The 15,503-nt window shown below is 34.1% G+C and overlaps 2 protein-coding genes across 2 annotated transcripts; one reads left to right on the top strand and one right to left on the bottom strand.

Annotated features, from left to right (window-relative positions):
* Positions 1–9,469: 9,469 nt before the first annotated feature.
* On the top strand, positions 9,470–11,289 carry LOC129943015 (putative nuclease HARBI1). The gene is made up of 4 exons (XM_056052221.1): positions 9,470–9,814; positions 9,872–10,310; positions 10,685–10,829; positions 10,895–11,289. Exons 1-4 carry the CDS (start codon positions 9,687–9,689, stop codon positions 11,287–11,289), a joined length of 1,107 nt encoding a protein of 368 aa, XP_055908196.1. The 5' UTR covers positions 9,470–9,686.
* LOC129942599 (uncharacterized) lies at positions 11,286–12,578 on the bottom strand. The gene is made up of 3 exons (XM_056051615.1): positions 12,376–12,578; positions 12,135–12,309; positions 11,286–12,081 (listed from the first exon to the last, which is right to left on the bottom strand). Coding segments are annotated over exons 1-3 (903 nt in total). The 5' UTR covers positions 12,378–12,578; the 3' UTR covers positions 11,286–11,355.
* Positions 12,579–15,503: the final 2,925 nt, after the last annotated feature.

The following is a 15,503-nucleotide window of genomic DNA, read 5'->3' as shown; positions in this document are numbered from 1 at the left end:
TTTGTTCAGCGATGAGGCTCATTTCTGGTTGAATGGCTACGTAAATAAGCGAAATTGCCGCATTTGGAGTGAAGAGCAACCAGAAGCCGCCCATGTATCCCGAAAAATGCACTGTTTGGTGTGGTTTGTACGCTGGTGGAATCATTGGACCGTATTTTTTCAAAGATGCTGTTGGACGCAACGTTACGATGAATGGCGATCGCTGTCGTTCAATGCTAACAAACTTTTTGTTGCCAAAAATGGAAGAACTGAACTTGGTTGACATGTGGTTTCAACAAGATGGCGCTACATGCCACACAGCTCGCGATTCTATGGCCATTTTGAGGGAAAACTTCGGAGAACAATTCATCTCAAGGAATGGACCGGTAAGTTGGCCACCAAGATCATGCGATTTGACGCCTTTAGACTATTTTTTGTGGGGCTACGTCAAGTCTAAAGTCTACACAAATAAGCCAGCAACTATTCCAGCTTTGGAAGACAACATTTCCGAAGAAATTCGGGCTATTCCGGCCGAAATGCTCGAAAAAGTTACCCAAAATTGGACTTTCCGAATGGACCACCTAAGACGCAGTTGCGGTCAACATTTAAATGAAATTATCTTCAAAAAATAAATGTCATGGACCAATCTAACGTTTCAAATAAAGAATCGATGAGATTTTGCAAATTTTATGCGTTTTTTTTTTTTTTTAAGTTCTCAAGCTTTTAAAAAATCATCGTTTACGTCCAAATAATGATAAATGCTTTTATTTGCGCTTGTTGTTGGCCAAACAGTAAATGGACAGCTGTGTGCGAATTACCGTGAGGCATGCCAAATAGTACATTTACTAGTAGTTAGGGAGCCAAGGGTGCTAAATCGGGATTTACTCGAGCGTCAAAGAGATCTATTGGATTGCGAAGCCTTAGATGATAAAAAGAAAAAAAGTCATATACGTAGTAAAAAAAATAATTGCATAAATATACTTGATCGCGTCAGATATTAATAACACCCATGTCCTACGTATTTTTTCCATAGTGGGGATGGTCGTAGGTAAGGGTTGAAAACGGAACGGAAGGGGATGTTAAGTGAACCTAAGAGAAGGCTCTTAAGTTATAATCTGACGATTTGCATGGGACCCAAACTCGCGGCCATTATTAGAATGTGCACAAAAGAATCGCCATGTTGATATACTCGAGCGCGTCAGATTAAGATATACATATGTATATGGTTCATTTATGTACCCTAAACGTGCTGTCGCATAATCTGACGATTATCTGGAGGGTTTCGCCTAATCCGACTGGAAAGAATATATGTACCTATGTTATTCGTGACCGTTGAATTACTGCATTCAAAATGAAAAAAATGTATAGCCACGGTAAAGAAAGTCGATATGACGTTTTTTTACAAGTTTGTAACCCGCCTGTTTCTTATTGTCCATCGAAAATTAAAATAAATTGGTATCTTCATCATTATTTTTGATTTTATATAAAACTTAAAACTAAAAAAAAACCGAAACCCATTATAATACTTAAGCTACTGAAAACTAACCAAAACCAATAATACTACTTAAAAATATATAAACATACTTAAGAACTAGAACAGCCAAAGTATTTTTTGTTTACATTTTTGTGTTTTTTTGTTATTATTTTTTTCTGTACCACCCTGACTTTCCCTAACCTAATCCTTAAACCTATGTAAACTGGCCAAGACCAAACGCCCAAGACCAGAGAGAAAAAAATAAACGAGAGAACCACCTTCGACGGGTCCTCTCTTTTTACCTACAAGCTGGGATTTGAACATAAACTCCATATAAAAAAAGGGAACGAATACTTATGTAAGTAGATGTGCATACTCCCCACATTTAAAAAATGGCGACCACCTTTGAAAAATGGCGGATGTAGTCCGCTGTTCAGAGGTGTTCAAAGAAAATTAAAAATTGTGGATGAAGAATGTGTTTTTTTTTGGGAGTAATATCATTCATGAATTAGGTGGTACTACAGTCCAATGAGAATTAGGACCTAGAAACATAAAACTCTGAAAGAACTACAAATATTATTTTTTGTAATATTAGCTGCGTTTAATTTTCGCTCAGACCGTTGAAAAATGCAAACAAAACTGAGATTTGTTTCAATTTCCAGAGTTTATCGACTTAATTTTGTCGATGCGAGGTTGCAGGAACATTGAAAACGAGAGTTACAGAATATAAACATGGATCATGAAAATTAAAGAACGCAGGAAAATTGAAAACATTTTTATATATTCATCTCTTTTTTCTATTCCTATTTTTGGTTTTGGTTGTTTATGAAATCCATCTGTAACTCAGAAAAAGAGAAGGGAAAACAAATTCACCACGATCCACCGTTATAACGTTTACTGCAATTTATTGACAAACGAATATTGTTTGCTTGAATTGATTTGTGAAAACAAGAGAGAGATAGAAATATCAAATGTCTCAATCTCACAACTGAAGTTTTTTCTCTCTCTGCTCTTCGAGGTGAAAACATGTATAGACCGATACGAATCCAACACGCTATAAATAATGAGATTAAGTGGTTTGAAAGGGACGGAGACGAGGAAATTTGACTCTCTCGATTAGTTTTTTCCCTCTGCCAAAACTGCCTCGTCCTATCTCTTCGGTCCCTATCGGAATCAGTTATACTGAACCGAAGGCACTCAGCTCCATCCAGTGCGAGAATGTCTTGACTGTAAAAGAGTCGCTTAACACAGTTTAACGGCTGACGTGGTAGATAAGCGGAAGCGCCTCCCTATCCTGTATGAGCCCTCGATTGTCTAAATAGAGAAAAGCTTCGAGCGGAATGTTGCCACATAAACGTGCACTTTCGTAGTACTAATTGTTGGGATAGTAAGCCCCAAAAATTAAGCTGTTAGTCGACGACATCGCTCTCGCAATGTGACCCCTAACAAGCTTCAGCAAGAAATTATCTATTCTTTTTATGTTGGCTCTCTTGCAAAGAACCTGGTTGGAATAGTAATGTTTGTACTCCGACTCTAGCGTTCTGCAGTCATAGTCTCTCAAACAGACGAATCTTTTCCATTTGAGATGGGGCACAGATGAACCATACTGGGCACCCATAGCCAATCATCGGCCGGATAAGGACCATGTAGCTGCTAAAAAACAACCGTTTGGTCAGGGCAACGGCTCCCCTAGCTCTGGCCAGAGCAGCATTCATATGTCTATCGAAATACAAGTACTTTTACAACCAGATGCCAAGGTACTTGACTACACTTTTATTCGCCAGTGGCTGTCGATTTGAATGTCGATTTTCAACTTCCAGTCATCGCAATATTGCTGAATCTTGTCGAAGTCACCCTGGAAAAGTGTCTTGATAACCTCAATTTTTGGAACCATTCTGTAAGCAACTAGGTCATCGGCGTACGCTATTGCCTGAGTCAGACTTGCTATCAGATTACTGGTGTAAATGCTGAATAATATCGGCGAGTTAACCGCTCCCTGTTGAAGACCATTTTTAATATCAAAGATTTTGGTAGATGTTACATTGCCGTCTACAATTAAGCATGTGATAAATCATATAAAACAGTGTTTTACTTATGCCAAGTCTGTCTAACTATACAGACCCTCTAACCATACGGTGTCGAAGGCCTTCTTCGAGTCGAAAATTGTCAGATTAGTGGAATATACACCATTTAGCATATAACTAACTCACCTTACCTTAATCTGACGCGATCGATAATTTCAGATGATTAATTTTTTTTTTACTAATCTGATCAATTATCCTTGACGCGAGGCCACATATACGGGGTTGAGGTATTTAATAGGGTACTAGGTGCCTCCCTTTATGTAAGCCTGCCGCGCTTTAGTAAATTCCAAAATCATTTCTTGGGCTCCCCTACTATAGAGAACGATTTGCACTGGGATTATGCATATTTTCCCTTGAACCTGAAAGATTTAAAGAGATGACATATCTGAAGATTTCTTGCATCGTGCCCTTGAATCCCACACTACAAATGACTACAAAAATGTACAAATCAGACATTGATTATAATTGCAACCACAAGTTGCAAAGAGAAACAGAGTACAACAATGAAGCAATGGCCGAAACAATTCGAACAACAAAGAATTGCGTACGACAATTTATTTCTCTGATACTCCCGGAAGAACCGGAAAAACGTTCTTGATTTCTTTGCTTTTGGCAATGATCTGATTGTAAAATGATGTAGCTAGGAGGGCGTACTGCACTGCCAATTTACAACATCGCAAAACAATGGCCAGGATTCTGCAGGTATATGTAAATTAATTGTTTGGAATTAAAGTAACTGGATGCACTGGACAGAACGTTGGAAGATCTTTTTTTTTTGGTGGGGTCATGATTCCATTGTGATGAACTAAAGGCATGGCTAAAATCATCATATTTGTAGTGGTACGTTCAGACACTCCAACTAACAACATTCTTTATGCAAGGAGTTGTTAGACTTGGGAAACTATAAAGTTGTAGGGGATATATGTACCTCTACCGAATTCATCACATTACCCACTAAATTCTGACACATCACAGACTCAAAAGACGAACTTATTAAGCGCGTCTTTGCAGATATAACGCAACTGTTAAAAAACTTACATTTTCTAGGTGAACGAGCAATATTGGTGGCGAAAATAAAGATGTCTTAGATTTCAATTAACAATGTTATTGCGTGACAGTTGGTTTCCTTTAAATTAAAAAAATACATACAAATCCAATTGATAGTTTTTTTTGTACGAAAAATAAAAACCCTAAAAAATACCATACAAAGTTGTTAAAAATTAATTTTCAATTCGAATATCCTTGCAACAGTTAAGGAAACTGCCACCAATAGGTGAAAACAAAATTTCAAATCGAATATTTTAAAACTATGTTGCCAAGTAGAATAATTTTTTTAGAAAAATTACATCATTGTTTTGTGGGCCGCATGCCATCCTCTTTTTGCCTAATTTCATTTCGTTTTAAGGATTTTAACTTAGAAATGTCACGTTCAACTAGGTACCCTTCAAACAAAGGCAAGCTTAAAATTTGAAATCAAACACCTTTCCTCTAATGTTTGCATGCTTAACACATAAAACTATTTAATGTTTTTATTACACTAAAAAACTTTTTTAAGGACACTATTAGTCCAGTGGTATGGTACTTTAATAAATAATATCGTTCCTACACTGACCAAGTCTGCCTGTACCTATATTTAATTTTTAATCCTCTAGAGCTAACGTGCTAATTCCATACCCTCTATGCTATATGCTTATGAAAAGATAGAAGGTATTTAGATGGACACATTTATATATGTGTACTTACCATGTATCCCAAAAGGTAGACAAACCTTTTCATTGTAATTATTTAGTGTGAATACTCTCTTATCCATATTTATTCAGCCTAATGCTGATGGTGCTTAGATAATATATCTTTTGTAATGGGGCTGAAAATATTTATTGTGACTCTACACCACACGGTCACATCTTGTGTGGAGTCTTATACATTTTCTACTTATAAGCCAAATTGACAATATGGGGTGAGAATGTCAGCAACATGGGTTTTAAATGTATAAACAGAAATCTTCTTTCACTTACATCTAAGGTATAAATAACCTCGTGTCAACTTCAGTCTACATTCAGGGCAAATAAATTCCGTCGTTGTGTAGTGTTTATAATGTTTTAAATATATAACCATGTTGATGTTGTTTCTGAGAAAATTCTTTTTTAATTTCGATAAGTTCTTCTGTATACCTCGGGTTATTCTGGTTCCAACTTTAGTTCTCTTTCATTAGACATTGAAGTTTATTTGGTGCCATTGGAAATATTGTGATTAAAGCATGGCTTCGAAAGGTTTAAATTTAAGGAAACAAATATTGTTTGCAACCCGCTACCTAAACGCGGAAGTTTAACTCCTTGAAAGATTAATAGATTTTAAATTAAAAGTGTAAATTTATAATTACTTAAATTTCTGTAGTTACCTAAATGGTATGGTACTATAGCAATTCTTTTGAAATGTGTTTAACGTAAAAGCACGAAAGTGCCTTATGATTTGACTTTGCTGGATGCAAAAAAATATTCTATACTGTCACAATTCCAGCCTATAGAGAGCAACTAACTGCAGTTAAATTGGAATATATTGCCTGAACGATTGTCTTAGATTTTAAATTATAATATCTAACAAAATATCGTCATTATAAAAAGTCTTTCTTTCTTCTAAGCTCAATGATATCAGGTTGATTCCCTTACAAAATATGAGAGGGTGATTATGTTAGACCTTTAAGGTCGTTATAAAAGAATTCTCCTAGGTAATTTTTGTGTTTTTGAGCTAGAGCAGGGCATGTACAGAAGAGTTAAAGAACTGTTTTCTCCATTCCCCATCCATACAGCTTCTGCAAAAGTCATTTGAGAATACGCCTAGCCACAGATTATGATACCGATTATCTAGCTAATATGCGATCTGCTTAGAGACAGTAAGCACCTTGAGCGCCAGAAGTTTTTTGTGACCGGACATGTGGTGATGCTATTCCTTCTGATGTTAGCCTTTTTCAAAGCGTCTAGCATTAGCAATAGTTTACGTGTAGTGATTGGTATGCCAGCACTAGCCAAACGTGGTAGAATGGACTGTATTGTACTGTTTCTGGCGAGTTCATCTGCCTTACAATTTCCTGAAATTTTTCTATGGCCAGGAAAGATCAGTAATAAAATGTGCCGATTTTATGATTGAAAGGCGGAATGAGAAACCTACTTTCCGTCGTAAAGAGAGCACACCTACACCAACCCCTTCTTTCGTTTTTGATTCATTTGTATAAAAGTGGACTGACTCGTCTTCCAGAAATGCCCTATGCTCCCAGAATGAATTGGAAGGTATATAGAAATCTGGAATTTTCTGTCGAGTTTCAACTTGGGGATGGTGTATTCTGTGTGTTTGGAGTTGATTCTAAATATTTAGGAATTATGGAGCAAGTAGCTATCATTCCAAGTTCTTTAGTTAGGTTTTCTTGCTTTCTAGATGAACAAGAAGTTGGAGAAGATTCTCGGAATGGTGATGGTTTTCTCTGTTATTTATTACCTTGTGCAGGTGATCAATAGAAGATTCACCTTTTTTACCATGAATACTCACTTGTCTTGCGATAAACTTATATCGGTGTTTCGTTTGTTAATGTTTATGCAAAGTTATCTTCAATCCCAGACTGTGTCACCTAAAGTTTTTTCACAGGTACTGCATCTTCTGTGTGTCTTTTAAAGTAATTCTTGTTATAAAAAGTGCTTTCTCAATGTTGCCGCTCGGATTGGACATACAAATTGTAGGGCCCTTCGTTTTCTGAATTTACTTACACACATGAATGGTTGAGTGAGAGTTGCATGTGATCAGACTAATTTATTTTTTAAGAAACAAAACAGAATGAATTAATGTATTATAAAGTTGCCAAAAATACAGAATATCAATAGTTGCTTAATTTTTCTAAAAAGTATTCAAAAATTGACTTTGGAAATATGTTATTAAATATTTTTTTAATGTATTGATCGTTATTACACTTAAATTTTGGCGTGGATTTCATCTATGCTAGGGATTTAAAAGTCGGAGATCTTCCTCCTTTTGAAAAGCAGTAAGTTTTAAGGGGGTTTACTTTCACACTATACGTCTTTGTACAAATGCTACATTTTAGGGTGGTCTAGTTTTTTGCTTACAGTGATTTATAATTTATCGAAATAGAGTTTTAGAGGGTATTTTCATTGATGGTAACAGTCTTAAAAGCAATAGAGCAGTGTTCTTTAGCGAAAATTCTCAATAAATATTCTGGTATTTTTTTTGACGCCTTTGTACTCATAATTTCTATCGTATCTATTTTTAAACTTTTTCAGCTGATACCTGCGTTCTTAAACATATATGTGTAGAATATAAAATCAAGACACTACATTAACATTCTTTTCTTATCCACGGTAGGATTTCGCTTCACATTAAATTTATAACTGCCCGCTACTCAATACATTAGCAATCTACAATGAATGGTTTCCAAAAAATACAAAAATGTTGTATGATCAGAACCCTTTACTTCACTGACCTCTTTTGACTATATTTCAAGCCCTTACCATTATTTTCTTCTCAAACTTTACTTCTGAACAATTTGTCCTGGAACAAAAAAAAATCAACTAGAATTCCAACTATTCATCCATAAAAAAACCTTTGAATATTTACAACCGCCCACTTACCGTTAAGTTAAGAAAGGTTTTTTGTTCTATTATAGTTGAAATAAACAAATTTAAATTAAACATAAGAAAAAAAAACTAAAGTCCTAGATTCACTGAATTTTATAGAAACACAAAATTGTACGTACAACTACTACGATAAGCAAATTTGAATAGAAAAACCTTAAAAAGGAAGTAAGTAAAGGAACCAAAAACGTATTTTTCTTTTAACTTAATTATGCTCTCAGCTCAGCAAGGGAGTTTGAAAAAGCAACAAGATTCTACTTCCCCAGGAAATGCATCTAGAAATTGAATGGCGCAGGCACGTTGAACAAGCTAAAAGTATTCAACATTACATGGAATTGGCATACATACATTACATAGGAGTACATTACATACATAAATGGAAAGGATGTTCTTGGGTAATGCATACGACGAAACTAGTTGACATTTCACAAGTCTCAAGAAGCATTTATTATTTATATTGCTTGGGCATAATGCTTGTTTGGGGCTTGGCCTTAGCTAAGGTTTTGGGATAGTGTATGACTGACTGTAACTGTAAGGAGACACTAGTAGACTAACTGGTTGTATTTGGGATTATTGTATGAACGAAGTCTTTTTTCTTTTGGTTTTCTCAAAGTAACCTTGATTATAAAACATTTAACATCTTCTTCCCATCAAGTCCATCCTTTGGTAGATTGGCTTGACGTTGCTGAATATCCTTGCCTTTATTTCGAAGGAAACATACACATACATACATCTCCCCTGGTCTAGCTATGTGACGGCAAGTGATTTATTAAAGATACAAAATTGTGTGTGGCCTGCCATGTCGAATCATTATACGAGTGTGGGGGCTGGAAGATTCGCATAATAAGCACTTAGTGTTCTCATTCTATGTAATTACATAATTTATTCTGAACCCAAGTGCATTCAATAGAAACAGAATGTTCGGCACAGAGGACGGAGCGGCGGAATGGAATGTGAACCATGACAAATTTTAGCAAATTAATTTCAAATGTTTGAAGTGCAAGTAGAATTTCGTTTGTGTATATATGGAAGTGAGTTGAAATAAAGAAAATAATATTGTAGAAAAGAAATAGAAATCGGGTGAAACATTCCTAGAAATTTTATAAGTAAATTAAAGGTAGTTCAATCGTTTAAATTTTCTTACTAAGATCGTTCAACGCGGCGATATTCTTGCTTGTTAATCAATTAACTAACTTCCCATCCCGTCTGTCATTTTGTCTTGCTTTAAACTTTAACAAATTATTATTAAATTTTAAATCATATCTATCTTTGTTCTCCTAATACTTGAGTCAAAAAAACATTCAGCCCTATCGGCAATCTCACGTGAGAAATTTCCCCGGGAGTAGGTTTTCTCTCCCGGGAATTTTTCTCCCTATCGGCAATCTCCATCGGAATTTCGTTTTCGGGAAAGAAGTACAACCAACTTAACAAAAAAAAAAACTTTCGAACACATTTCTTCGAAAGTTTTGACAGCTCTAATTTTGAGTGCAAAAAGTAATAAAATCAAGAATTAAAATGTTTAACGGTGCAATATTTGTATTATTTGATGAGGAAAATCGTGCCGAAAGACAAAATAATGATTTAAGGACTATGCGAAGGGTTTTAAGGGACAATTGCAATCCTCTTGAATTGCCAGAAGCAACGTAAGTTGGGAGTTTATATTTTTAACGTTGACCTCAAGAATTGTTTTATTTTTTTAGATTCAAAAAATACTATCGAATAAATAAACCTATGTTTGTTTATTTACTGGACATTCTGAAAACTTCATTTGCAGAACAAAAAAAATCTTTTGGTATTCCTCCTATTGTTAAGCTTAGCGCATGCTTGCGCTTCTTTGCAGAAGGAGGATACCAAAAAGGAGTTGGCAACGACCATGTCGTGGGTCTAGCTCAGTCTTCATTTTCTGAAGTATTAAAGGATGTTTTAAATATACTTGAAGACAAGCTATGTTCAAGTTGGATTAATATGGACATGACACCAGAGGAAAAACGAAACACAGCCATCCAATTTTACGAAAAACATCGTATACCAGGTGTTATCGGTTGTATAGACGGCACACACATCCGCATAATCGCGCCTACACTTAACAAACACTTATTTTATAATCGGAAAGGCTTTTTTAGTTTAAATGTTTTACTGGTAAAAAATAACCTATATATTCAGCCCTATACTGAGTTCAACGTGAACAAGATTCCAACCGGAAACATTTAATTTCACTTTTACCCTGTTGTGAGTTCCGACGAAAAGTTGTTCTCATTCGGACATCTCCCTGTATTTTCAAATTTTTTTTCAAGTAATTTGCAAGGATATCGACAGCTCTTCTCTCACTTAAATTTTGGTACCGAACAAGAAACTAGTTTAGTTGAAAGTGTAAATTCTCTTCGGGCGAAACCATGATAGCTTTTGAAATTCCGGGCGAACAAAAATATTCCGAGCGGAAAACATTCCAAGTGAAACTCACAATAGGGCTGATTATATTTAACACTTTTATTTATAAACCTACATATCCATAGGTTTGTGATGCTGATATGCGGATTCGGTTTGTTGATGCTAGCCACCCGGGAGCAACTCATGATGCGTTCATTTGGAGGGTAAGCGAACTAAGGTCATGGTTGGAACAAAAGTATTTAAATGGAGAAAGAAACTCGTGGTTATTGGGTAAGATCATTTCACGATGTACTTTTTTTAATCTAATAAAAAAAAAACTTAATGTACATACGTAGGAGACGCTGGATACCCACTAGAACCGTGGCTTTTAACTCCCCATAGAAATCCAGAAGATGGTACATCTCAGAGCCGATTCAACTTGAAGCATAAGCAGTGCCGCAACATCATTGAGAGAGTAAATGGTGTTCTCAAAAACAGGTGGAGATGTCTACTCGGTGCAAGGGAGCTTCACTACCAACCTGACAAAGCCGTGCAAATAACAAATGTTTGCTGTGCATTACATAACATTTGCATTCATTTCAATGCTGATTTTAATCCTATGGACCTTCCTAGGACGAGTATTCATGAGAGTAATGCTGACACCGAAGAATTGGAAAACGAAATGCCACCTGATAATTCAGAGTATATGACTGTATCTCAAAATATAAGAACGCAAATTGAGTCAATTTAAAATAACTTTATTCAAAGAAAATAAATAAAATACAAAATTCACTACACAAAAATGGCTTATGTTTACTTAACCCAATCGTTCAAGCTTAGCTTCCTCAATTGCAAGCAGTTTTTGCTTGAAATCAAATTTCGCTTCAATCTCACGTCTTCGAAGTTTTTCCATTTCAAAGTTGCTACGCTTTTGTTCCTCAAGAGCTAGTTTTTGGTGGTCACAAAGACGATCAATTGAATGGTATATTTTTTTTAGGCTGATTTTTATTTCATTTCGTTGGTGTTGATTGTTTTCTTTTTCTTCATCAAATTTTTCTATTACTCGCCCAACCTTATCACAAAGCTCTCGGTGGAGCTCAAGTTCTCTTTCCAAAAATTCACAAGTCCTTTTTGTTTCTGTTGCTTCTTTAGATGAACGTGGGATTGGCTTTGTTTTATGACTGGAAGAGTCACTCATATTTGAATTAATTTGCCTGGAGTCGTCGGCCACAGACATTAGAAGTTCCAACTCATCATCTATGGGTATAGTTTCTGAAGCTTTGTTTTTTTTAGGTGGAGACACTGACAAGTTTTCTTTGTCGGCATCTTGGTTTTCATTATGCCTTTTTGAGCACGACGGCAACCCAAATCGCCGAGAACCCGAGGAACCTTCAACTGATTGAGTCATTCCGCATAATTTAATTATTGCTTCGTCCAAAGCAGAAAATTTATACTCTCGGAAAGGGCCACCCCCAGTTCCGTGCTTCATTTTAAGGTTTTCCGACATTTTATTTTTGATATACTTCTTTTTATCACTCCACACCTAAAAAAAAAATTTGTTAGCTAATTTTAGTTAGATTTAACAGAAACATTAACCTTTTTCCATTCAAATATAGACTTAACAGGTGGTCCAGTACTGTTAAGCTCACGATCAACAATTTTCCAGAATCTGGTTACTTCCTCCTTACTCTTTTTGGAATATCCGGAGGCAATGTCTGGATTTTTTTCCATCAAATCAACCAAAGTTTCCATTTGTTTTTTGTTGGTCGCCCTTACAAAATAAATAATTTAATCTTTTTTTTATTGAACATTTTGAAAGAAAAAATTTATAACTTACATTTTTTTGCTTCATATTTTGTTTAACAGATCTGTTCCCTATCAAAACAAAGACAGAAATACTTCGGGGGAGAAACTTCATTGCCGATAGGGATTTTTATTGGGGAAATTTTTCCTTGGAAATTTTTCCCTTAAAAAAGTATTGCCGATGCCGATTTTTCGAACTAGAGAACTTTTTCCAGGGAAAAAGTATTGCCGATAGGGCTGATTTCCTTATCAGTTTTTTGTTGTTTTCGTGGTTTCTTGAAAAAAGTATTCAGTTGAAATTTTATAGAAGATTAACTTATTAAATTTACCAAAAATATTTTGTATATGATGAAATAGTTTGATTTTAAAATATATTTTTGCTAACTAGATTTTCCCATATAGACAAATACAGATTGGATTTTCTAAGAAAATACCAATGTTTTGTTGGAAAACCTATCAATAGTATAGTAGGATTTTATAAGAATAACAAAAACAATATCCACAGTATGAATACTACCGATGAAAATTAAAGTAGAATCTTATTACGGAAGGGTTTTTGACATTTATACGAGTCTCAAATGGATCTTATGTATTTTTGTTCTCAAATGTTGGTACGATTGATGTTTATATATCGATGGCTGTGTTCTTTGAGTAGTTGTGTTTTCCATTGGCGAAAAAAATCAATCTGTTACTGTTGATATTATTTTTATTTTTATTTTTATTTTTTATGAATTGGACTAACAGGGCTTATTTTGCAAGAGAAAACAATAGAAAAGATATTTAACTTTTACTATGTTTCCACCAAAGGTTTATATGAGTTTAAATTAAATAAATCTGTTTGATGTTTCCACCGGACATGCAGATTTGAAAATGATTAAGTTTGACAGCACTCTCTAAAATGCAAATGGTGTTTCGATGTTTCTTATGAAGTGTAAGTTTGATTCGTGTTAAAAAATAAAGAACTAAATAGTTCAGTACCATATAAGAATATGCTATCAACTCCATGTGCAATTTTTTTTAATTTGATTGAAACAAAATTATATTTTTGTACACAAACATGCAAAGAAACGGACCATAATGCATTATCTGCAAAACCTAGTAGTTAACATAGGTTTTTCTTCGGAAATTTTGACTCGATTCTGGTCGAGGATCAAGCTCATTTCAACTCGATTCAGGCATATAAGGAATTGAGGCTTGCTTCAAGCTCGCTTCAATAACACATGTTAATGTAGAAGTCTACGAACAAACCCCCTTCTTGAAGTTTCTATTTGATGTCAAATTGTTTGGTTAGAACTCTGAAATCGACTATCACCTTACACAGACGTATTTTCTTAATTTTAATAATCAACTATTTAAAATCAGCTTACCAGATTTCACCCCTGGCCCTGGTGTGAATTTCGATTTTTTTTTTTTATTTGTTGATAATTTATTCTGGCGAGTATTCAATTGTATCAACTTACAAATATAAAAACTAGACTTCTGCTGATCGTTTTTTCTTGGCAATTTCTTACTGTACTATATAGGCATTTCCACAGAATCTTTCATTTTCAGCAATTGAATTTTTTTTTTTTTATTTTGAGGCACATCTATAAACAAACATTTTCTTGGTTGTTTATCATCTAAATAACAAGAAAATACTTGCGTGATTCATTTTGAAACATCGTTAATAAATATCTTCAGTTCTATGCAGTGCAGTGGAGATGTGTGCATTCAATGAAAAACCCTCATTTCATACAAAAATTTGATTTTGTACTGTCGTACAAACTTTGAATTTTAAAAATTTTGATCAACGGTTTTTTTTTACTATTGATTATTCGTAAAATTATCATTCACAATCATTTATTTTTCTGTAAGATCTTATCGATAGGTGTGCCACTAAAAAAATCACATATTCTTTACCAATCACGTTTTCAATTTTAAACTTTAAAATGACATTATTTATTTTTAAATAGAGGCACATGATCCAATTAAATTTTAATTGATATATTGATTGATAAAGAATAATTTAAGCCTATAAAATACTACCAGAAACGATCGTTGAGAAAGTTATATAGAGAAAAAGATCAGATTTTAATATTTGTAAAAACCGAGCTACTCTAATTTAATTGCTTTGTACTATTTTTTAAATGGTAGCACACCTTTCTTTCGAGGTTTTTCTATCAGTGTATATTATAAATAATTATAAATTAGTGATGTTAAGTTGTTTCAAAGGTCGTTGAAATGTTTTTTGTTTATAAAACTTAATAAATTTGCATCTGGTACGCTTGAAATTTGCAATATTTAAGCCAATTTTTTATTAATTTTAATTAAAAATTTTAATCCAATCAAGTCAAAAGTAGGTTACATAATTGAAATAAGTCATGATACGAAAATCTATCCACTTAGAAAGTGCCAAATTCATTTCTAAGGCTTAATATACTGTGGTAACATGAAAGTTAAAAATACTGTGGAAATGCCCATATATGGAATACCAAAAAAAAAACAAGGCTAATTTGGCACAGAATGAAATCAATTTGAAGTCAATATACCTTCATTTATTCACGAGATATCGAGAATCGAACACCAATTTTTACAATTTGTGTGTAGTATTTTTTTGTAAATTTTAATTTTTTTATGAAGAAATTGACTGTTGGATTTTTATAAAAAAAAACTTTGCTTAATGTCGCACTCAGTATTTTTTATAGGAAATAAATTAAAAAATTAAGTACAATTTTAAAAGTTCGTTACAATTCGTCACTTCATCTTTTATTGGGTCGCCCTGCTGGTATATTATTTATTCTCTGGTCTCCATTTTGTTGTAAAGTTTGTCCTTCTTTGTTCCTGAAGTCTAGATACATATCTCCATTTCAGCCTTCTTGTTCTATTTATGAAGTCAATAATTCTAGTTATATTGCGAATATCTTCATTTCCTACCCTTGGTCGTATGTGATCTTAGATGTACTCAATTTTTTCTTCGGCCAACATCATATCATCTTTTGTGTGATTTGTCATGACTTTGATTTGTTTTATCCATCATTTTTACGCAAAGTAGTTCGTTCCGTCAACATGTCTTAAATGTGTGTGATCTTAAATTGTTAAGAACTTGTCCACATATTTTTATATATTTTTTCTCAGTTAGTTTTTGGAGATTGTCTTCCAGGACCGAACTAAATAGAGGTATAG

Source organism: Eupeodes corollae, chromosome 1, assembly GCF_945859685.1.
Source record: "Eupeodes corollae chromosome 1, idEupCoro1.1, whole genome shotgun sequence".
Taxonomy (NCBI): domain Eukaryota; kingdom Metazoa; phylum Arthropoda; class Insecta; order Diptera; family Syrphidae; genus Eupeodes; species Eupeodes corollae.
This window is presented reverse-complemented; position numbering and strand designations above follow the sequence as displayed.